Source organism: Lonchura striata, chromosome 2 (genome assembly GCF_050655825.1).
Source record: "Lonchura striata isolate lonStrDom1 chromosome 2, ASM5065582v1, whole genome shotgun sequence".
Lineage (NCBI taxonomy): Eukaryota > Metazoa > Chordata > Aves > Passeriformes > Estrildidae > Lonchura > Lonchura striata.
The window spans coordinates 56,599,281-56,624,245 of record NC_140704.1 but is presented as its reverse complement, the minus strand read 5'-3'; the positions used below and the strand labels follow the sequence as shown (position 1 = coordinate 56,624,245).

The 24,965-nt window shown below is 32.9% G+C and overlaps 1 protein-coding gene across 2 annotated transcripts in view; it reads left to right on the top strand.

Annotated features, from left to right (window-relative positions):
- CDH10 (cadherin 10) overlaps positions 1–24,965 on the top strand; it is a 90,563-nt gene that overhangs the window by 51,176 nt on the left and 14,422 nt on the right. For both annotated transcript variants that reach the window (XM_077786143.2, XM_021546401.3), the window contains exons 3-6: positions 5,726–6,020; positions 16,265–16,384; positions 17,000–17,167; positions 22,108–22,295. In XM_077786143.2, coding sequence (XP_077642269.1) covers positions 5,726–6,020; positions 16,265–16,384; positions 17,000–17,167; positions 22,108–22,295 — 771 coding nt within the window. The remainder of the gene's footprint in view (positions 1–5,725; positions 6,021–16,264; positions 16,385–16,999; positions 17,168–22,107; positions 22,296–24,965) is intronic.

Genomic DNA, 24,965 nt, shown 5'->3' with positions numbered 1-24,965 from the left:
AGAAAATTTAATGTGTGACATGTCTGAATAAAACCTAGTGCAAATTACAGGATCACTGAAAAGAGTTCCTTAAAATGTTACCTTTTGGATAAATTTAAATAAGGGAACTTCTTCGGTGAGTAAAATGTGGCTTAAAGCCATGACTGTTAAATTTGTCAACTGTGAGAACACTGCACAGGATTTGAGCTGGTCTGAAAATCGAAAACAGTAAGTGCAGCTAATGTTAAACAACTGCATCATTTAATAGTTCAGTTCATGATGCTTAAAATAAATATCTCCATTGTGGTAATTCTGTATCAATTATTTTCTGCTGACTTCATGTCAAATCTGCCCACTGTTGTGACTATGTTTAGGGACACAATCTTTATTATTCAACTAATTATTCAGTCAAGTTGCTAATATTAAATGTGCACTAGAACACTGAATTAAATGGCAAATGCTTCTAGGATGTATTTTGGCTTTACAATGCTAATATAATTACTTAGAAAAAAGCTAATAGGTTACAATTTGCCCTGAAATTTATCCTCAGATTTAGGATACACTCTGAATTATTTGTATAAAATCTAAAATATAGAGTAATTCAAGTGTATACTGAGGTCTCATTGTTCCTATGATACTAAGATTAAATTGAAATATTGACACACTGCCGAAGAAAGTAGCAAAAAAAATTGCTGCATTGTACAATTAAAAATTACTACTATAAAGTAAGAGAGTAAGAGTCCATTTAGTAAGTTCATATTAAAATAAATAGTCTGTCATTTTGCAAAGACTACAGAAACTTTAAACTGTATTGGAAAGTGTCCTATACATTATAGTATAATAAATTAAGATTAAAAATAACTTGAAGTACATTAAGACTTACAGTAAGTTTTCTAACTAGAGGGAAGTTTCTTAATACACTCATATCTGGTGTCTAGTTTTTTGAATACCAATCTCTGAAAAATCATAGAAAGACTTCTGAATCAGAAATTCAAATACAAATATGTGTGACAAATCTTAAAGTCTTTATCTCTCATTGTCATAAATAATTTCAAATTCCAGAAGTAGCTTGTATGATAAAATAGATCTGACTAGCCCAATCTTCTCTCTGGTTTTCAGCGTAGTGTCTTGTCACTTTTTGGTGAAAATAGGATTAACACTTTGTATGCTATTAGAAAAGAAAGTCCACTTAGTTTATACTCATTTTGGGAAATTCCAGAATTGCATGGATTTCATGGGGCAAGATGGAAAGAAATCACAAAATCCTGAGTTTTAGGTTTGATTTGAATCATTGGATGTTAATTAACGCTGATTTCCTGTGCTGGAATTTTTGAAGTAGAATTATTATGTTGCTCAAGTAAAGTCTTCTGAAAGTTTACAACAGTTTTTACAGATTTAAAAAGTTATTTGTCACCCTGATTCTTAAGATTTTCTAAAGCCTTCTGAGTTTACATCCTGTTAGAAAACTTTCCCACACAATTTCTATAAACAACATATTGTTTTGCATTCCTTCATGGGGGTGGAGAAATTTGATGTAGTAGTGGTTTGCCCAATGTCTTTGGAGAGGTGGCCCATTCACTCTCCAATCCACTGGCACCTTTGGAAAAGCATAAAAGTTGGAGTCAGAAAATAAATTTTCTTTTTTACCTTGCAAATAGCAGGTGGCTCACATTGTGCTTTCACGTGTCCTATAGTGACAGTTATTGAGCTGAATTTGAATTTGATTGGGGCATCTTTGCATGAGCTCATTTTATTTATGGTTGCATTTACTCTAAAGAAGGATGTAACATGTGCATTAATTCTGTGCTTTCCCATAATTGAAGAAAAGGTAAATCTGTCTCTTAAAGCCTGATTTTGTCTCCATCTTGGATTGGTAATACTGTTTCATTTTTAAATATTCACATAATAATCCATTTTGTGGCCCTCTGCAAATATTATCTTCTGTTTAACAAGATCTTCCTTTTTAATTTATATAAAGTCCTTCTGGATTAAAAAGGTTGTTCAACCAATTTAGATAGAAGATATGCAAAAATATCTTTCATGGTAATTGCAATTACTGTATGATGAAACAGGGCTATATAAAATAATACCGACTGATATTGTTTCCTATAAAGTGAGGGAAAATATGCATAAACTACATATACCAGTGCAGCTGAAAAGGGAAGTATTTCTGTGAAAGAACAGCAAGAAATTCACTGAAACAGGAGTTTGCAAAATATCAGTGACAGATATGAAAACAAAACCACATCTTCACAGCTGATCATTTTGTGCGATGAAATTGCTAAATGAAACAGATGTCTTTCCATTTCTCAGCTTGTCTGACATGAATCACAGATGCCCATTAGCTAAAATAACTATAGGAAACACTCTGCTAAAAGTAGCAGAAAAATATTGTACAGAACATTTTTTTAGTACTTGAGTAAAATGAAAAAAACTCTGCAGCACTGATTGACAAACTGCTTGCGCATTTCAGAATTGGGTAAAGATTCACCATAGAGGGCTGTAAGAACCTTGGGCAGTCTTTAGTCACCTTAATTCCTCTAGTAGCATAAGGATGGAATTAAGAACTGAAAAAAAAAAAAAAAAAAGGGAGGTATTCCGTTCTGTTACTTAACTATACTACAGATTTTCACCCCTTGAATTATTTCTGGAAGATTTTCTCATTTTATCTATAGTTTTGTGTTTCCCAATCACTCAAAAAGACCTGAAAGGTTATACTGAATTTGAAGTTTTTTCTGCCATAACTCTGGACTCTTATGTATATACATATAATTTAAATTGGATTACCAAACCAAAGGCATTATTAATATTTTTTTTTAAAAAAAACCCACAGTGTTATAGCTTATAGTGTTCTTTTAACTATGTAGGTTTGTATTCCTTTTATGGTACTGTGAAGTGCAACTCAGCTCCCTCAAACTCTTCATGTGAATGTCACAAAGTCTCAAAGACTTTTGGCTAATATATGTGTGGGGGAAAACAAACAAACAAACAAACAAACAACAATCCCCAAGCCACACAAACAAAAACAACCACACAAGTAGGAAGTTAGAATTTGGCAGAAGTAATATGTTAATAATTTTGTGGGCATAAAAACCATTTTCAAATTACCTTACTAAGATTTACACATAGCTACAGGAGAGGCAAGGGAAAATCATCAACAATGATAATACTTTATTTATTAGACAAATAACTATGTTAAAAGATCTTCACATGCTAATTTGGATCTAAATATACTTGTTCAAAAGCTTCATATTTTTTAGTGCATGGCCTTTCTTAGTTTTCTGATTTAGTTTTCTTCACTACAGTGTTCAGGCTTCAAGTGCCAGGCAATATTTTGAGGCACCAGAATATAATTATTTGGATTGCTAAATTATTTTACAACTTCCTGGCATAGTTTTGCTAAATATCACTCTCCAAAACAATTTCCATGCATTATTTGTATGTTAAATTTGGCCAGACACTCTTGTTGGGAACTGTTGGCATGGAGTTATTCTGTTCTGGAGATAATGTATTAGAACAGATTTTGCCAGGCTGCCTACTGGTTTCTGAGTCAATGAACAGGCACTGCAGCATCAATACACTATTCTAAACTTTCTCAAGAATTAATAATACCACACCTGGTTTTGGAAGGCATCTGGGAAAACTGCAATGTGCCCATTTAAAGATCCCTCAAACAGGACTTTATTTTGTATTTCTGTCACAGGTCTAAAGAAGAGCAGCCTCTTACCATGCTCTTCATCATTCTGCTATGAAAATATTTTATAGAGCGGTCATGGACCAGCAGTGAGTTCCTAGGACCAACATTTTTTTGAAATGAAATTGTATTCCAGGAAGACATGGAGAAGAAAACACTCAAGGACTACTTACACTAGATGACATTTTAAAATGGAACACAGCTTGGAAGATACTGTTTAGTCCCTTAAAAAGAAGGGTGAAAGGGTTAATTGGAGGTGTGAAAGGTCACAATTTTTGTGGGCCATCAGGAGAGAAGCAAGAGGGATTAAAATTCACTTTAAAAATTCATTCCTCAAAAGAGTTGTTAGAATGGCTTGAATCCTTCAGATTTTCATCAAGAGAAACAGAAGGAAAAGAAAGAAAATATTCATTTGCAAAGGATTTTTCTTAACATCTACCTTCCTACTCTTTTATGATTGGTGCAGTTTCCTGTTTTTTATATCTGCTGTAGAATGAAAATACACAGTAAGAAAATACTCACTTTGTAAAGTAAACATGCACGTGTGTAGTGTAAACAAAGTTTAATAGGTCTAAATACTTTAATGTAGAAAATAAAAGTTCAGAACATGATAGTATTCAAATTTCTACCATGAAGGCTTTGATCCAAGATGCCTGGTGAGTTTAGTCTGTTCCACATATATCAAATCTGTGGGAAATTTTCAGTGTTTGAAAATTTTTCACAACATCAAGTCTGTGGGAAATATTCAGTGTTTGAAAATTTTTCACAACATAGAAATTTTATACTTGACTTTGGTTTATCCCACCATTCCACTTTGTATGTTTGGTTTCACCACAAAAGACAAGGAAACCATAATAATTAAATATTTTTACTTCTAATACTTAAAACAGATGCTATGGAAGACAATATGAGGGCATAATAGATGAAAATGAGAAATATTTTCATGGCTGCATAACAAGGGGGATATTTATATTGTGATACATGTATAACATTTTTCATTATGTGAAATGTAGACTTAACAAAAAATTTTCACATGACTGACTCCTACTGCAGATCTAATCAATGCTATTATTATGTGTGCAAATAACTATTTTTAGAAAGAAAATCCGCACCAGATCTTAAAGTGGAATATTCTGATATTTCTTGGGTGTGGTTTAAGAAAATACATTTGCACTTCATTTTTGTAATAAGAGCTTCTACTTTATTTGCTCTTTCTGCTGAACTCAAAAGTTTACTAAAAAGAATATATTTAATGGTGAAAATAAATCTGAGTGCCAGATTATTGCAGTTAATTATGGAATCAATGAGTTTGAAAGGACCTTTCCACCAAGGTGTTTAGAGAAATTATGCTAAATGTATCCAAAAATCAAATGAGCCATCATCCACACTGCTGTACTGAACAACAAAGCATAATTGAATAATTTTTCACATAAAGGCAGTCAGGACTGCAAGTTATATATGTGAAGTTAAGCTTTATAGAACTTAAATAATAAGTGTTAAATCAATACTTAATAAATTTGGGTGTTTTTCCTTTAGTCTATTTACAATAGTTGATGGAGTACAAGTGATAATGACTTAAAATTAAATGTTCCTCAATTTGGGAGAAGTATAAATAATATTAAATGAAATATAAAAAATATATTATTTCATGAAACCAGTGATTCTGATTTCCTTAATTGTCTTGTATTTAGCCATGTTCTTTATCTGCTTAGTGAATTTACAAGTAGCACAGCAGTTGTGAATTTTTAATAGGATCTCTTCAAGGAAAGAAAAGGTCAGTATTAACATAAAAATCTTCTTTAAGAATGTGGTGCAGAGGTTTCTTAGCAGAGAACAGGTGTTGCTGCAAAAAGCAAAATCTTCCAAAACAGTCAAGTTGAAAGATTCTTGGAGGTAAGTTAGAAAATTGGAGCTAAGTTAGGAAACTGACTGTGAATTAAAATTACTTTCTTAATGGTATCAACCACATATGTCGCAAATATAATAATGATGTTTAAAAACAACCATTCTTTTAATTTATTCTAAACAAAATACTGTCTTCTTCCATTTCAGCTTCATTCTGACCAAGATAAGGGAGATGGATCCCTCAAATACATTTTGTCAGGAGATGGGGCTGGTACTCTTTTTATAATTGATGAGAAAACAGGAGATATTCATGCAACTCGGAGAATTGACAGGGAAGAAAAAGCTTTTTACACCCTGCGTGCCCAAGCTATCAATAGAAGAACTTTGAGACCAGTGGAACCTGAATCTGAGTTTGTCATCAAGATCCATGACATCAATGACAATGAACCAACATTTCCAGAAGAAGTTTACACTGCTAGTGTTCCTGAAATGTCAGTAGTAGGTGAGTTCTCTGTACTAAGGCACAAATGCCTTTTCTTCATTACTTGACAAATTATTTCCCCATCTTTTCAAAAGTCAGTCATGTGCAGAATTCTACCAGATGAGATAAGTATTTTTCATTTTGACATATTTGTTCAAATACTGAAATGGCATTCAGAACCAGATTTTTATGATCTGAGATCTGTTTCTACTTGGAATATTATTGTCTATATTATAATTCTACTTGGAATTATTGTCTTTACTGTTCTTTGGAATATGAATGTTACAGATAGTAGGCAATGGTGAATCATCCTCCTCCTTAGGAGCTGTTAGAATAAGACAGCTAAATTACCCTGTTGAAAGATCAATTATTTTTTTTCTTTCATTTTCACTGGAAGTTCTCACTGGTGATAAGCACTGAATGGAGAGCTGTCTCCACTCTCTCTGTGGGTGAGGAGAATTATATATTGACTCATGCACTGTTGATGCACTGTCTGAAGGTAGACACCCTCTTTATTTTCTGTTCTTTCACTTTTTTACTGTATAGATGAATCCACTTGTGGTTTCACTCCCTCCCTTAACTCCATCCACAAATGAAGCATTCATGACTATTAAACAACTGTTGGAATTACTCTTTCTTCCTATCTTAACTACAATGTTGTGGCCTGGATCATGCCAGCTGGTGAATCTTACAACCAATAACATTTTAGAATATGAGCTATAACTGATATTAGTGCATAAATTTCATTAGGAATAATTTTGAAAAACTTTAAAATATGATGTTTCTTTAAAAAATTATATTAATTTATTCATTGTATAACTGTAGCGGTCATAATATTAAATTCTAAAAATTCAGAAAACAAACAATATATACAATACAATTTTAAGCTATTATTACCATTTTAATCGCTTCCACTGCCTGAATAGGTCAAATAGATGTTTTAGATGACTAAATTAGCCTGTTGAGATGAAAAGATTTTAAGATATTTTATATATACAGGTATTGATGATTTAGTACTTACTTTCCTGGGCCTTGGAAAATGCTAAAAAATAAAAAAAAGCATAATTATTGAAAGAGAATGGCCTCAGAAAATCTGTGCAGCAATGTATGGAAGCATAATACTAATAATTTTTTATTCTTAATATTTCAATCCACTTTCAGTTTGTGATTGAATCAGTTTTTAAAATTCCAGCATTCAGCAACTAGTTTTTATTGTAAAGGAAAATAAATTTTAAAAAGAAAGATAAAGAAATCTGACAGTTTATTGTGTAGGCCTGTACTGAAATCTCATCAAATCAGCCCACGTAAAGACAAGAACTGAAAAATCTTCCACCTTTACTGTTCCAGAATCTAACAAAATGTAATACAAATTTACTAATGTACCAGTCAGCTTTCTAAATTGCCATAAAGATATACAGCTTTAGGCAGAGCATCTTGGAAGTGCATCCTGAAAGAACATTTCAAGAGCATTTTCTTGAGAAGCACATGGCAAGGTTACAGTAGGGTTGAAAAGTATATATCAGAGTTCCACTTTATTTCTCATGTTATTTCTATAAATTCCAAAAGGTGTTGTTTAAAACATAATTGAAAAGATATAAGAAATTACTCAGTGTTTTCATTAAATATTATGCTACTGTATAACACTAATTTATAAGCTATTGTTTCTTCATTTCATCAGTCTCAATTCCATAAATTATATTTTTTTCTTTAACTGTTCTCAAACATTCATGGCATTATTTCAATGCCTCTAAAGTATTCTGATTGCAAGTCTCCAGTGTATCTGTACAGCTGTACATAGATCATAAAATTTTGAAACTGCAAAAAGTCAGCACTGTAACAACAAAAAAAATGGGATAAGATGATAAGAAAAATATTTAGAAAACAATAATTTATAGAAAAAAAAAAAGCAGCAAAAAAAACCCTTGGGTGTACTTAATGTGTTAACCTTGTATCTTACATAAATAGCGGTGCTGAAACAAATGGACTTCATTTTGTCAATAAAATTATAATAATTAAGAGAATTATAACTCAGTTCAAATCAATCATGTTCCTGGATTTTATAAATGCAGTCATTCAGCTGCTAGAGAAACTGATAGGTAGCATTTTCTTTTATCTTTATTACTTTTAGCTTTATGTCTGCTCCCTAGAGGTATATATTCATCTGTGGTCCATGAGAGAATGACTTGATTTTATACAGTATTCATCAACATTGATTCATTTCTTCATAACACTAATTTAATTCTCCAACTTAAAAAAATCTACTCAGTTTCTGAAAACTAAAGGCTAAACAATAAATTGGAAAAATCTTCTAAAAGCATAAGCTGCATAAAACTTTTGAGAAAGATAGAATTAATAGAAATTGTGAAGTCATTATGTTAAAATTCTTCATCTTTTGGTACCACAATAATATATGATCACATCATTATTACAAAATATTTTTAAATTAGTATTTTTTCTGGCATCATACAACTCAAGCATTTTTAGTACAGCAACTTACAAGAGAAATTTATGAAAAAAAGTGACAATTACATTTTTTTATTACAATTTCACTTCCCCATTCAAAGGAAAATACATAGAAATTTCTACATTTCTCTATTTTTCTCTCTCTGGATTTTTAATTTTTTTTTCTTAGTTATAGTATTGTGAGCAGCCCATTACTTGCCCTGTACTGTTGGCCATGGGCTAACGAATTGTCAGGCTTGATGTAAGGAATTCAGATAGAAATTGCAGTCTTGGATGTAATCGCACATTCTGTTGCATGTCCCCTGTAGTAGTCACTTCTGTGAGAATGTAGAAACAGTTAATCTTTCTATAAATGTCTGCAAACATTAAGAGGAGTTTATGATATAAATATCATTTCACAGTGATAGGTGCCAGAAAAAGAAACTGTGAAGCCAAATTACCATGGCCCTTACCTGAGCAGAGATGAGTTATATGGTTCTATAAAAAAGTGTGGTACTATCAGAACTGAATTATTTTCATTATCTAACACAGGATAGTCAACATGGTGTGGCACCATGCTGTATATTGGGAATCTGAGAAAGAGAGATACTGCTACTGAAAGGGAGATACTGAGAAAGAGAACAACACGCTGCCTTTCCTGGGCCAGACCTGCCAAGCAGACAGAACACCATGTGAAGGATTCCCTGTCCTCACTCTGTTCCACTTCCCTGAATGCAGTGACTTCAGGGATAGGGGAGAACGGTGACAAGTTCCTGCCCAGTCCTGCAGGTGCATCTGTTCCATGACTACCTCACTGTCACAGGTGCTCTTGCAGGGGATATGCTGATCTCCCCTCTCTGCTGATTTGCAGTAGGACACAAGAAAATTGAATGGAACAGTGTCAAGGGAAGCTCTGATCAGACATTAGGAAAAGGTTCTTCATCAAGAGATTGTCACTGGGACTGGCTCCCCAGGAAAGTGTCAGTGTATCTTGAACGTTTCTCCTAGTCTTATGGTTTCATTTTAGGTAGTCCTGTGAGAAGCAGGAAGTTGGACTTCCTGAAGCTGATGATCCTTAAGGGTCCTTTCAAACCCAGTACATGATATGATTTCATGATAGCATTATCCACCAAAAATGCATCAATATTTTTATACAATGGCTTTCACTCTTGCTACTATTGGTACATCCAAGTTCAATAGTTTACTATCAATCAGGTGTGAAGGCTGGACCACTAGACAGTTACATAAACATACCCATAAACATACCCAAACATACAAAGAGTGTTTTTTAAGTTTATTCAACTGCACAGAGAAAGATCCTTAAATATAAGAGTAGGATTGGTGACTGGCAATAGTAAAATGGGTTGAAAAGCAAAATAAAATACATGCCCCTTTCACTATCAAAGGTGAAAGAGGACTTTGTGTGTCGCTATTGGACATGAAATGAGTACACAGAAGCTTGGTAAGTTCAAAAGAGGAAAAGACCCAGTCTTATTAAAACATCTGGTATTTAACAATTTCAAAGGTGACTGAATTGGAGGATGGAATTACCACTTCTCCAACACACTGGTCCAAAGATCAATCAATCATTTCTCTCTACCCACAGAGAAATATGTAAACTATTCTATTTATACATGTAATTGTGTAAGAACTCTGACTCTCAAATATGCAAACATTATCAGAAAGCTAAAGAAAGTAAAACTTTCAAAAAACTATAAAAGAAAACTTAACACTTTTAAAAATCAAAACGACACTTGTGCACATAGATGGTGCAGATAGAGATCAGATATCATGCCTCTTATTGGAGGACACAACACTGAAACAATATTCTTTGTTCATTGTTTCCTGTTCCTGTGGAAGTTGTCATCATCTTTTATATGTATTTTTGCCACACAAGTGGTGTTTTATAGATAATAAATATTTGCTCTTTTTTTTCTTTGTTATACTTTAAATCCATATCAGTCTTTAATATGACTACTAACTTACAACTTGTGCCTGTGCCTTATATTTGTTATACTGTGACTGTGTTCTCAAAAGCTTGGCCATGACCTGGTGACTGACTTCTCTGTCCTGGTACTAAATATCAATATTTCAAATGAGCTCAATCTTATCTCTACTTTAGGAAAACTCCCAAAAGTCAACTATTCTGCAGTTTTGCCACTATGTTGTCTATTTCTACACATCTGTACTGTAGCTATAGTGGTGAGGTGTTCATATGAACCTTGTATGGACTTATCTGGATACCAGAAAGAAGGCAAACATGGTATGACATTATAAAAAGAATGAAATGGTCATGTAATAAAAACTAAATATGATTGAAATCTGTGCACCCTCGGAGTACAGGGTTTTCTCCATCCTGAAATTCCTGGTTCTAGAAGGAACAATAAGGTGATCAGGAAGTCAGAAAACCACTATTTAGTCTTCTTCTACTCCATAGGCCTCCATCCATAAACCTTATCAAATCATGATGTAGCCATACACCAGACTCTTTCAGACCACAACAGCAGTTTTGATTTCTTCCTCCAGCTGTGGTACTAACCAGACAGACACCTGAGAATATGGCTATTCCTATTATTAAACAGAGTGTCTTGACAAAGGCCCATAAATTCCTTGTTGTCTTGTTCATCTTTCTTTTGTTGCTGATTAAACATAGAAAAGGCAGACATAAATGGGCTAACTTCAGGATCTCTCAGCTGGGTCAATATCCAAGAAGACAAGGTATTCTCCTGAAGTCTTTGTACTGATTACTGGATTTTCATCTTTCACTTTTTCCTTTCCTTACATTCAGAGTGAGTGACCCAGAAAAATCTTACAGTTTTGACGTCAGTCTTCTGCTCTGTCCATATTTTTTACCTATCTCTTTCTGATAATTTGGAGATTTCTTTTCAGAACTGCAGATAGTCTATTTTCCTCTAGATGGATTTTCCTGCAGATTTTGCCTATTAGTGTACTTTAGAAAAGTTTTCAGAACTTTCTATTTAGACCTCTTTTTATATATTTATCTTCAAAGCCTATATATTCTATAATAATTCTTTATCTTTATTGCATCTTAAAACTTTTCTGCTTCTAAATTAGGGATATCCTTCTGGGTTTACATGTGATGCACAGGGTGCCCAGTGGGCCTGTCATCTCTACGTCTTGTTATATGTTTTTCTTTCTCTTTGGACAGCGGTTAGAGCTGCTTAAATTTTACCTTGGCTTCTTCTGTACTCCCTCATTAGTGCCATTCACCAGTTCCCAATGCCTAGTCATGTCTGCCATGGAATTCATCCTATGACACTTCCTTCTAGTTTCCTACTTACAAAGATAATTTAAAATCTTTTTTTCATATAACGTTCTCTCAACAAATCTCTTTGAAACTTCTGACTTAGGACATTTCAAAAACCCAAATAATGATTTTTTAAAAATTTTTTTACAAAGTTTCATTTCACTTTGCACGTAAATCCTGCCATAAGGAGATGAAACAAAAAATGAAAAAAAAACCAAAAACAACAACAACAACAAAAAAAAAAACCAAAAAAACCCCAAAGTAAAAACCCACCAAGCTAAAACATTATTTTTCCATACAAAGGACATCTTAAAAGAATTGAAATTATCTACTCCTGTGCTTGTTTGCAATTTATTATTTTCTAAGTTACAGGACGACCTTGTACTCAAAGTTGTTTCTGACACTGAGTTCTCTGAGCATGCAGCCCTTTTCAGTTCTTTTTTGCATTCTGCAGCTTGAAATAGATTATTTCAGAGGAAAACATGTGTCATTATTTCCGGGGAAAATAGGTGTCATTATTTCCTGTCTTTTCCACTAGAAAAAGCAGAAAATTTCTATTAATTTGGCTTGTTATTTGTCTGGATAATTTACTATGGAGTGTACTTGCTCTAGTTAAATATCACATAACTCAGCTGGGAGTAAAAAAAACAAAAGCTAAGTTTAGAATCCAGCTCTACAGTGGATATTTTGTGTATTCCTTTTCATAGATAATTATTTCCAGTGATTTTTATCTAATATGTATGCATCATAAATGACTTGTGAGGTCAAAGTCATTAATACTTGTATTGTGTTTGAAGATGCTTGCAGAAAACAGCAGCAAGGGCCAAATATATTAATTACTGTTATAGTCCTAGACTCTAGGGAGAGTCAAACACTATAATTAAAGTTATGTTAAAATATGCCTTCTGAGAACTACAATAATCTGACAAAAGACTGTTTGTTTCTGGGCCAAGTTTACAACTGTTGAATTCTAGTTCATGGTATGTAAAATAGGCAATTATGCAAGCGGAAAATAACAGAATTCACTGGTGTGTTACTAGTAACATAGATGGTGCCTTATTCATAGATTCATAGAATGGTTTGAGTTGGAAGGGACCTTAAAGATCTTCTAATTCCAGCCAACCTTCCATGGCAGGGATGTCACCTACTGATGTAGTTGCTCAGAACCAACCAGGTCTTGAGCATTGCCAAGGATGGGGCAGCTAAAGCTTCTCTGGGAAGCCTGTTCCAGTGCCTCACCACCCTCACAGTAAAGAATTTCTTCTTTACATCTAATCTAAACCTGCTGTCTTTCAGTTTGAAGCGGTTGCCCCTGTCCTATCACTACATGCCCTTGCAAAATGTCTGTCTCCATCTCTCCTGTATGTAATCACTGTCTCCTTTATGCAATGCTATGGAGTTCAGATTAGGCTTTAAATTCTGAAGGTCAAAGACCAGTTTCATCAGAAGTAACCTATGACTATGTAGAAGACAGAGCAAGACTTAGACCAAGTGATGATCACTAAGTGACCCCTCTACTGTAGTGTTTAAGTCCTGGCACAACCGATCATCTTCAACGCCTTTTGATTTCTGGTCCAGGTTTCAAACCAGAGCAAATAATACATTTGTTTTATTGAGCACCAGTGGTCTTCAGTGTACTGAAGCAAAGCAAAACCAGCTGGTGCTTTGACAGCTGATGTGCAGGATGTAATTGATACACTGATAGCACTACTCCTGTTCACTTCTTGACGTGGCTTCTGTCAGGTTTTTAAAGGAATTGCTGATCCCCGTGTAGAAGCCTAGAGGGCACATCTCTTTTCCTCTCATAGCAATGGCTGAGATCAAAGGGGAATTCTGCACCCTGAATGGCACTTGGAAGTGTAGTAATGCCCTTGCGCTTTTCCTGCCAGGTGCCTGACCCATAAAAGTCGAAGAGGTTTGGTAAAAAGTAAAGGTCATCTTTACTGCTTTTGAGTAATTGAGTGCACATTGTCCTGATCATAACCTACAATTGCACTGTGTGATAGTGATGAAATTAAGGAACACAAGTCTCTTTCCACAGACTTTAAAAGGTATAGACGCAAATATATAGTTTTCAGAAGTTTCCAATAGTTTTTTATGTAGCCATGTTCATTCCAGCTGAAGAAAAGCATAGATGATATAATTTGCTGTTTCATGTTCATGTGCAATGAAAGAGTATTAATTAATATATTCATTATGACACCCAAATAAGACAGTAGTAACTGTTAGACACATATTATTATATTTAAAATGGAATTGTTTTAAACACATTTAAAATTGATTAAGCATGCTCATCAGCTTCCTTCCAAATTATTCTTCAAAATTTATTATCCTTCTATTTGGTCTGATACAATTGACCTATTAATAGATACGTCTAATTTCACAAATGAAGGGAATGTGAAAACTAGAAAAAATAAATTATTCAGTTACATGTATTTATGTATTAATACAATATTATTGTATTGTGTATTGTGTAAAAACACAAAGTATTGATTTTCATGGATTTACAATGTAGAAGTTTCTGATTAACACATCATGCTGTTGTGACAGATGTCTTGATTATGACTGTTCTCTGTTGTTATGGATATGAAATGGAGGAGTTGTAAACTTTACTTGCACAATTCCATGTTGTTCAGTTACTCAGTGGCTTGGAGTTTTTTGCCTTTTTTTTTTTAACTTGCAGCACTTCAGTTACTGAAGATGATTTGTCGTATCCTTCTTTTACACAACTGCTATTTCAGAGAAGGTGCTCTTTAGGAACAAGTATTAATTCTAGCACTGCAGTTTCTCTGTAGTAGTAGGATAGTCCAAAAGTGCATTTCAGAATCAAGACAACACTCTTCGGAACTTAAATATATTAAACAGAAAGGACTATTCACCTTTTAACAGAATAGTTATATAGCCATATATCTACACATGGAGTTCAGTTTGGCTGAAGACATGAGACATTAGTGAATCATAGTGACAAAGCTTTTAGAACAGACCTATCATCCCCACATTCTTATTTTTTAAGAAAAGTTCAGATTTATGGATTCAGCCATATTCTAGGTGGTTACCAAGGCAATCTTTAATACAATAAAAAGTTATTTGCTCTTAATTTCTTTATACTTGTGTAGAAATTTTTATCTTTAAAAGTTTTATTTTGTGTTTGGGTCTTTCCTCTGCTAAATGAATGATTCACACCATTTTAATAGGAATAATATAACCAGTAATATCCCCATTTTTATGAGAAGCCAGTACTTTTAGGGACTCACTGAAACAAGTATTTAGATTCTCTAGCAGTTGAAAACAAAACATTTTGGAGACCTCATCTCTGTTTCAACAGTTAGGCACATTCTTATTCCCTTGATATTGGTGCTATGATTCTGTCAGGTTTTTAAAGGAATTGCTGACCCCAATTTATTTGTAAAAAGTGGATTTGTCATCATGTCATAAAATCACAAATAAATGGAGAAATAGCATTTACTTTTATATGTTTTTTATATATGTTAGAATAACTATGTAGTGTAGACAGACAGTGCAGACAATGTGAAGAAGTAAATAGTTGTGCCAAGGGTCTTGGATTTACAGGTGGGTTTTTTTTATGTTTGGCAGTATTTGATGGGGAAAATAATTTTGAAATAATTGGGATAAAAGAAGAAACAAGTTTTAAAGTCTTCTGATCCTCAGATTAGCCCATGGCTAGCTAGTCATGCATATGATGATTGTTTTTCCTTTTTATTTTTTTCTAATTATTTCCTATATATTTAAAATAGCACCTGGACTTTATGCATGCACAGTAGGGGGGATCCTTGTTCTTTATACTTTATTTCTGTGATGGAACAGTTGAACAGGATGTAGAAAATATTTTGATTGTGGAAAAACTGTCAGTGGTAATGGCAAAGATTTGATGTTTTAAAGGAGTATATTTCTACTAAAATTTAGAGAAGGTCTTTATGTTTAGGAAATTTTCTGTAATCTAAATAATCAGCAGATTTCAAAGTACATATGACAGTCTTTCTTCTGCTAGTATCTATCTATAGTAACACTCAGAAAGCAGGAAGAACTGATGGCTTGTTTTTCACAAGATCCAATGACCTGTTTAACCATCTTTTTCTGTCATGTTCCTGCATGTGTAGTTTTATAACATCCTGATATCATTGAATGAAATAAAATAGAAAGAAAATAAACCACAAAACACCCCAAATCCATTCTAGGCAATGGAATGAAGGTATTTATTGCAATAAAAAAATGCCTTCTGCAAAGATGGTGTGAGTACATAAATTATTGTAGCTAGGTAAAGATAAGAATTCAGCTCAGACATAGCTATTGTTTATATTTTCTAATTAAATCTTAATCACACTTGTGGGATTAGAGAAGTTTATTTTCAATTTACGTAGAAGGAGACCTGGAATAAGGAAAAATGTACCTAATGTTGACTAGAAGATACAAAGATATTTGGAAAATCCAATCAGTATTAGCTGAAAATTTCTTTGGTGTCTGTTGGAATGGAAATTAATGCTCTGGCACCTCCATATAGAGTCATATGCAACTAAGTCTGCTTTGGATGTTTCAGGTACTTCTGTGGTCCAAGTTACAGCTACTGATGCCGATGACCCTTCATATGGAAACAGTGCCAGAATAATTTACAGCATACTTCAAGGGCAGCCATATTTCTCTGTGGAACCAGAAACAGGTAATGAAAATTTTCATTATTTTCATTTGCCATAAACTTTAAACTTTCACTTTAATTTAAAATACCTAAGATCACATTAAAAATGTAATTAAAAACTAACTGAAATGAAAGAGCATTTCTTGCTTTTTTTCATGATTTATAACTTATATAATACATACAAAAACTCAAGACATCTGAAATCATGAAGTATAAGTAATTTTACTGTGGTACTATTTATTGCTTAAGATTTAAATAACATTTCTGATAAAGGCAAGAATAAAGGGATTTTTCTTAGAAAATAATGGGTTTTTTCCCCTAATGATTCTGTTTAGATTAATAAAAGGTGTTCTTCCTCCTAAACCTTGTACACAAATATCTTGAAGCATTTTTAGGATGAAATTGGAAAAGGATCTGTGATGTAGAACAAGTGTTCAACCAAGACACAGCCTGTACCAAAGACTACTGTAATTATAAGACTACAATAAAACTTATGGACAGAAATTTGTACTTTGAAACATTAAATTAATATTTTAGAGATTTATTTCAAGACTAATATAAAAAAAGATGCAGCTGATTGCTGCACATAAGCAACAAATATATTATTAGTAGTTTTGTTTTCCAATTTATTTCTTTTAGGCATCATCAGAACTGCATTGCCGAACATGAACAGAGAAAACAGGGAGCAATACCAAGTAGTTATCCAGGCAAAGGACATGGGAGGCCAGATGGGTGGATTATCAGGGACCACCACCGTGAACATCACACTGACTGATGTCAATGACAATCCACCTCGCTTCCCCCAGAGTAAGCTGTATTTAATAGTTGACTTGTGCTGTAAAAGTTAAGCAATCACCATCTGGTTTAATTTAGAATAAATCTAGATTATGGGGCACACATAAACAAAAGGCTTATGTGCTGATTATTATTATTAAAGCAGTATATTAAATGTTAAAGCATTTTTTTTTTGTTTAGAAACAGCTACATGATCAAATATAACTGCAGTAAACCTGGAATTACTCCCAGAAATATGGGGAGCAATAGTCGGTGGACTCGTAAGAGCATTACAGCAATGCTTTTGCTTTCCTTACCTATTGCTTAATTCCTACATGCTCTCCCACTGGAGAATAAAACATGTTGTAATTCTAGATATGCAGAAATGTTTGAATTGTGGTATCTGCTTAAATATTTAATCATGAAGAATGTGGAAATTACTCAAAGGGAAACAGACAGATTTTTACTTTTTCAGTTATAGAGCTACAAAACAGCACAGAAAATTTCCCAAATTAAAGCAAATGACATTTAACTTTTTTATGGATTTTTTACAGCTTTAATGAAGGTTTTTATAATGATTTTTGCCTTTTAATAATACCACTGTCAAAAATTTGTATCCTCAAACCAAAATCTACCTGATATGGAAGTATTAAACTATGTAGCATCAAACTTGTAACAGTTAAGCATTTTAAATACATTTAAAGCTTTTTGCATAAATTGAAGTTGCAATATTTTCATGATGATTTAGATTGACTTAATACGTAAAGGATTTAGAGTATCCTCACCACACATTTTATACGCTCTATAATTCTACTCAATCCAGTAGTTTACTGATGGATTCAGTAACTTCTTGATCAAAATAACAGAATCAGCTTCAAATTATGCTCTTTATGGCAGAACTGGAGTACATAATTATGTTCAATTTAATATTGAAGTTAATATATATGTGTTCAGCTAAGATGTTTATCAGCATGTAATTTCATATACACATTTGAAATAAAAAAAAGTCATGCACCATTGAGTAAGTAGAATTTGTGTGTTTCTACAAAGGTTGTAAGGTTGTATTCTGAACAGAATTTATTGATAATTTATAATTTTTTTCATTTTTTCACAATTTTTATTTATTTTTTTATTGTTTCCGTTTGTATATAGATTATAGTATTTCCATTGTTGTGTAGGACAGGAATGTGGTATTACTCTGGACACACTGAAGAAGACTATTCAACGAAGTGTCATGTTCAAAACCTTACAGAAAAAAAAATAACACTTAAACTTAAGACAACATAGAAGCTTCAACAGTGCATATTTATACTTTTTCTCCTTTTCTTACTTTTTAAGCACTGTGTTAAATTAGAAGTTACACAGAATGATGGAATCAACTTTCTAGACCATTTTAACATGACTTATCTGGGATTCCAACATAATATTTGAGAGAGAGAAGGATTTGATGTAGCATCTCTGCATTTTTATTTAATGTCAGTTTAAATCAGTAGTGTCATTTGCTTTAAAGAAATTTAATTTTCCTCTCATGGGTTTTGTTGTTGTTTGATTTTTCCTCTCTACTTTCTGCCAATTTCTTTGTTAGATATAAATGGAGATGAAAACTAAAACATTATAAAGATAACATATTTTACTAGATATATGAAAGTAAAAATAGATATTGACTTCAAAAAATATATATTTAACCTCAAAACTGAAATAGACATTATAATGATTCATGATTTTAACAGAGTTCAATGAGACTTATGGAATTGAAACTGATTAAGTTAAATTAATCTTATTCTATTCCAATAATAAAAAAAACAGATAGATTAAGTTAATGAAACAATAATATGCATATCGGATTTATAAATTATCTAAGCATTAGATAAGTATTAGAATGCCTATTATGTTTCCACAGGACTCAGCATATTACAGCTATATGTTTCAATAAAATGTTTAATATCAGCTTAAATGTCTCCCACAAGAAATTCATATTAAAATTGTAGAAAATTTGACATGATGTATTATATCATACTTTCTAAAAAAAATATAGAACCCCTAATTCCTCTGTCTTTTATATTATGAAGCAAGGATTCTTCAGAATATTTTTGTCTTCTTAAAAATATACTAAAACCCACATAGATAACAGTGATGATGAGATTGAAAACTTTTTCAAGGTGATACAGAAAGGTCTTCAAAGACCTCAGACATTGGATCTTTGTTTCAACTGTAATATTTCCAAGTGTCCTCAGAAATAAGGAGATAGTGTTGACCAGTGATAAACAGAAAATGTGATTTATAGAATTAGAAGCCTGAGCCTGAATGAAACTCAGTGCACCTGAATTATGGCAGCCCATGTATCCTGTGAGACGATAGCCATTAGTCCTTTATAATATTTACCCTTACATTATATGCCTATTCAAGAGTGAATGGGAAGAAGAGTAAACGGAAAAATGAGATTGGTTTTTCATTCTTTATGACTGACTGAAGTACTTGCAATCCCAAGTGTGTAGACTTTAATCCTCAAGCTGATTTCTGCACTCCTTAGTATATGGAAAAGTATTCCTTTCCTTCATCCTCCCATTCCTTTTCCTGACAGACAAATGAAAGGACATCATTCACTGGAGTAAATGCAAAAAGTAATCTACTTTCCTTGAGAAGAGAGAAATAAGATTGACAGTAGAGTTTTGCAAGGATGATTCTGCTTTGGTGTCCTTTGTATTCTGATACAGTGTCCGAAGCTGCACTGCATACCATATATAGTCAATGCATTAAATGTCTTCAGTGACAAAAGGAATAAAATTAATATTATGGTGGAGATTTCTAGAAATGGATAGGCTAGATTAAAAATTATCTTTTAGATTATAAGTTTCTGGTTATTTTCCCTCTCTGTTTCCACTATCTTATTAGCAATTCATGATATGACCTCTTACCAGTTTATAGACTAAATAATAACTTGGGCATTGCACTGGGAGTCAAAGTAGTATCCACAAGGCACTGAAAAAAAAAAAAAAAGAGTAGTTGACACCTCATAAAAATAATTATAACATATAAATATTAATTGGGGATAAAAAAAGCAGTCTTTCACCATATTCATCCATAGTGCTGCTTAAGTACTAAATTGGGGATAATTTTTCTTTTGCCTTTTTTTACCATTAGGTGATTACAGAGTGAGTCTCTAGAGGTTTAGATATTAGAGAAAGGTAACAAAAATATTAGAGAAAAAGCAGGATAAAATACTGGATTGAACATCAAAATGTGACTGAGCAAAAAAAACCATATAAATAGATTGTGGTGTGTACATAGCCATAAAGAATTAATTCTGCTGCTATATGACTGTTTCATATTAAAATATGCTGAAGTAAAATTATATGAATAAATTAAATTTTAATATTTTAATATTTTTCATTCAATGTTTAATTGCAAACTAAATGTGAATGCATTTCTTTTTCAATTTTTGCATTTTTGTTTTTTTAGCTTTGTCAAATGGGAACATAATAACATAATAGAACAGAAAAAAAAAATCTGTGGAAGCAGAAACAATCTTTAATGACACAATAAATAATAGGGGTTTTTTGTAGTAAGTGTCACTCTGTAGCTGGCTTGTAATACATCAATAATCCTCAAATGACTCATGCTTTCCTGAGTTATGATAAAATCACGTTGCCAGTGACCTTCCCATATAGCCATGCCAATCTCTCCCCATGATTCTTCTTGATTGCACAAAACTAATATGCCATTAATGGACTTTTCTGTAATACTTATTTGGGCAATGTATTTATGTGTTGCTTTTTGTGTAGCCTGTTCAGCTTTTTACTGTTGTGGTTGCTGTCCTTTGCCATTTCCATTTTTTTGTTATTTCAAGTATACCTCTAACTCCTTTAACTTAGGTAGTCTCTAAGTAGAACAGAAAATCTTGGAAAACTTAACAAAGGCCATAGAAGAAGAAGTTTTCCAAGAGAGATTTGTTGAATTCACTTTCATCTTTGGAATGACAACTGTAGATGCATTAATTTAAAAATATTTTTTCTGAGAATTCTTCACAGCATTATGTCCCCCACATGTTTTTCTAGCATATGTTCCAACAGATGGGATCAAATATCTCAACACTTATTTACAGTTTTCACACTAAGGCTAGGACATAGAATGCTAAAATATATGGTAAGATACTTATTTCAATTTACTGCAGCATGTCTGAATTATGACAGTTTTATTCCTATATATTTTATTAGCTGTATGACACTACCATAAAGGGATATAACTGAGATAAGAAAAGTAGCACAAACCAAGAATTGCAATATTCATAAGCCTATTTAAGTATGAATTAACTGCTTTAACAAGTATAGGTATAATTTCTGCTCGTAGATTTTTAAAACACCTCCCCATGCATTAATGTGTTATTCAGATTTATTTAATATGATATCTTACTATCTTAATTACTATCTATCTTAATTTTTAAAGACAAAATTTCAGCCTTTTACATAGATCTGGTCAGCAAAATCAAGGAGTCCTATTCTTGTTATAACCTCCATGATAAAATACATGTAAAATATATCTCAAAGATTGCCCTTAGATATTAAGGGGTAAAAAAGAAGAGTAAAGCCTAGAAAGAACACAAAGCAGTCTTTCCAGATGATATTTCAGGAATGAAAGAAAAACTAGGACAAGAAATTTACAAGGAAAATAAAGGCAAGAAGACTGCAGATATAATTGAATCTTCTCTGAGACAGAATAAAGGTCTTTCTCAACCTTACTTTCCTATGAATGTTTTTTCTACAGTTTTGTTTTCAGTCTTCTATATAAAACTTTCCTCTGGATAGTTCTCTGCCTCATATTTTGTCTTACTGTCTCGGTGTTACATGGCAAATTCTCTAGAATAAAAAAATACACAAAATTATGTTATCATCTATTGTGTCACATCAGCTTTGTGTTACTTCATGCATGTGTACCAGTTTGTGGGGGTCCTGAATCACTCTTTGTCTTTTTGACAGGTACCATCCATCTCCGCATTCCTGAGTCCTCCCCAGTTGGGACAGCCATTGGCAGCGTTAAAGCCACAGATGCGGACACTGGAAAAAATGCAGAAGTAGAGTACAGGATTATAGATGGTGATGGGACCGATATGTTTGACATTGTGACACAGAAGGACACACAGGAAGGCATCATCACTGTGCGAAAGGTGTCTATTAATGGCATTCACTAAATGATTTTGATGTCAATGTTATGTCACAAGAGTTCATTGCTTATATCATGTGATACCACATGCTAATTGCTTAACATTTGCAAGCATCCCCCATCAGTGGCTGAAAGGTACTATTTCCTTTTAAGATGAACTGGAAATAAAAGGTGGTGACCATATCTAAGATGCAGCATAGGTTTAAAACATTGTTGTAAGCAAAGTACGAAAAAGTGGGCCAGACCCAAAGTGTTAGCACAAATTATCTCTGTGATTTCAAATGCAGACTTCTTAGGTATTTCTATAACTTGTTTTCTGCAAGCAGCTTACTAATGAGACACAGATTTTCCTTCTCTGTGAGATTCTCATCTACTTGGGTGAGATGAGATCTGTATGCCAGAACACAGACATAAGTTGCAAATGAGAGAGCTGCCACATGAACAATGTGTATGTAATGAAGGTGTTCCTGGTCCAGGGCTACCTTTAGTTCTTTAGTTCTTTACCCTCTGTCTTGCATTGTCAGAGCATTTTCAAATGCTTGTCTTCTAAGTCTAAGATCTCACAAGTAGACATGTCATTCTCCTACTCCTCAAAAATTTCCCTTCCAGAAGTCCCTTGGTCCTTGTCTTTGGGACTTTGAGATGAACTTCAAAGAGTTCAGACAACATTTTTAAGATAAAGCACTGTTTATATTAGCTTTCCAAACAAATGTTCTTAAGCACAGAATAATGAAATAAACAGTGATATAAAAGATACCTTCACATCTCTTGATAATGGCAACCAAGGAAGACAGAAGTTCTGCAAAGAGCATTCCTTTTTAATTTCTGTCTTCTATTGTGTTCATAGTCAGTGTAGTTGTTTATCTGGGAAAAAAAAAAAAGTTTGAGGTCTTATACTTTTTCTTTTCCTAGTTTGTGAAGCCTTCTCTTGAGATGCTCTTTTCTTGCTTGCTTCAGATTTTCACACAATTATATTAAATTAATGGTGTCTTGAAAAAAAAGTCTAGTAGCTGAATCAAGCACAAGAACTTTCCTAAATTATAATACAGCGGTTCCAAAAATGTCAATAAATACTAATGAACAAGATCTTCTGATTTTGTCATTAACAGTCTGACAGAATTTGCATTTTTCATGGTGCTCTCTCAGTCATGAATGAGTAGTTTATTCAATACCACAGACAACAGCACTAACAAGCAAGGAAGGAGATGAGAATGCTGAGTTCATTGATTCATTAAAATAGTCTCTTTTTTTTGTTGTTATTTATCCACTTTGATTGTAATTTTTGTTTTCAGTAGTGAATAACTACAAATAGCTTGTGTTCCTTTACAAAGCCTGCAAGTTATTAAGTCTGAATTTATTATATGCTGTAAAAGAAATTTTTCTATACAAATTTTTCTATACAATTTCTCACAGACAAAATAATTTATTTCCCACAATTTCATATATTTGGGCAAGACTTTTGTTCATTACTGTGTATGTGCTGGAATGCCTGTATAATCCACAGGTTTCATATCCATGTTTTGCACTGTAGGTGGACAAGATGTCCAAAATGGATGTGAATGTTGTAGTAGCAAGTTTACATATTCATGGTGCACATTCTGCCAGATTAAACCAATTAGAATAAATCAGGAGTAGCATGTCTTTGCTTTTAGGATTGAAGCCAGTGTCCCTTAACAGCTGAATGATACACTTTAAACACACAATAGCCTCAGATCTAGGTTAAATAGTTGCTTTTCTCATTTGTATTCATAGATACTCTCCCATCTGCTCTGACTACTTTTTTAAAACAAGTCTAGGGCAGTGGGGAAACTCATTCTTTCACTGGACTGCATCTTTCTGCTTTTGAATGGTGTATTTAAATATGTAACCTGACACTTTGGCATCTTTAGTGAACATTAATTAGTATTTAAAAGCATCTAGGCAGAAAAAAATACGCCATCAACCACCCATTTTGATGAATGAAAACCACCAGTTCTATATCTCTGAAAATCTGTGGGAGTTAATAAAATCTTCTTTGTGTCAGAAAGGTAGATTTTCAGCTTGCTCATTTCCTTAGAATCATTAATTAGGTAACACTTTTCATTTATGACAGCTAGAAAAATTTGAAGGAATAGAATTATTTTCTATCCAAAATGATTTCTAATTATAACTGTGAACTGCTCCTCCTCCCATTTTAAAAAGGAACTGCTGACAAAAATGTCAAATACATTTTCAAAAAAAAAAACCCTCTGATGTCGGATTCATTAAATTAAATGAAAAGGAACAAGATTAAACCCTGCTGTTTCTCTAAATATAGAGAGCTTTGACACACACACACCTTCCTCAAAGACACCTAAAACATTCCTCTTATTTAAGGCCCACTATATAGGCTTGACAATAAGAATACTCTGGTCATTTTGATTATCCATTTTTATTATCCATATTTACAGAATTTCCTATGAAACATTAGTGTTATTGTTCTGGAATGTTTGTATTTCCAGTCAGTATTTCAAGCATTTTAAATGGTTATATGTTTGTTTCAAATCCATATTCTTGTGAATCAGCTGCAAAATTCCCTGAATAATTGGTAAATTTGCAGTGAAAATCTTTTTGTCATTCATGCTGAGATAATTTAACTAATATACAGGAAAAGATACTTCTTCTAGAAACAATATAATTTCTTATTAGACAAAGT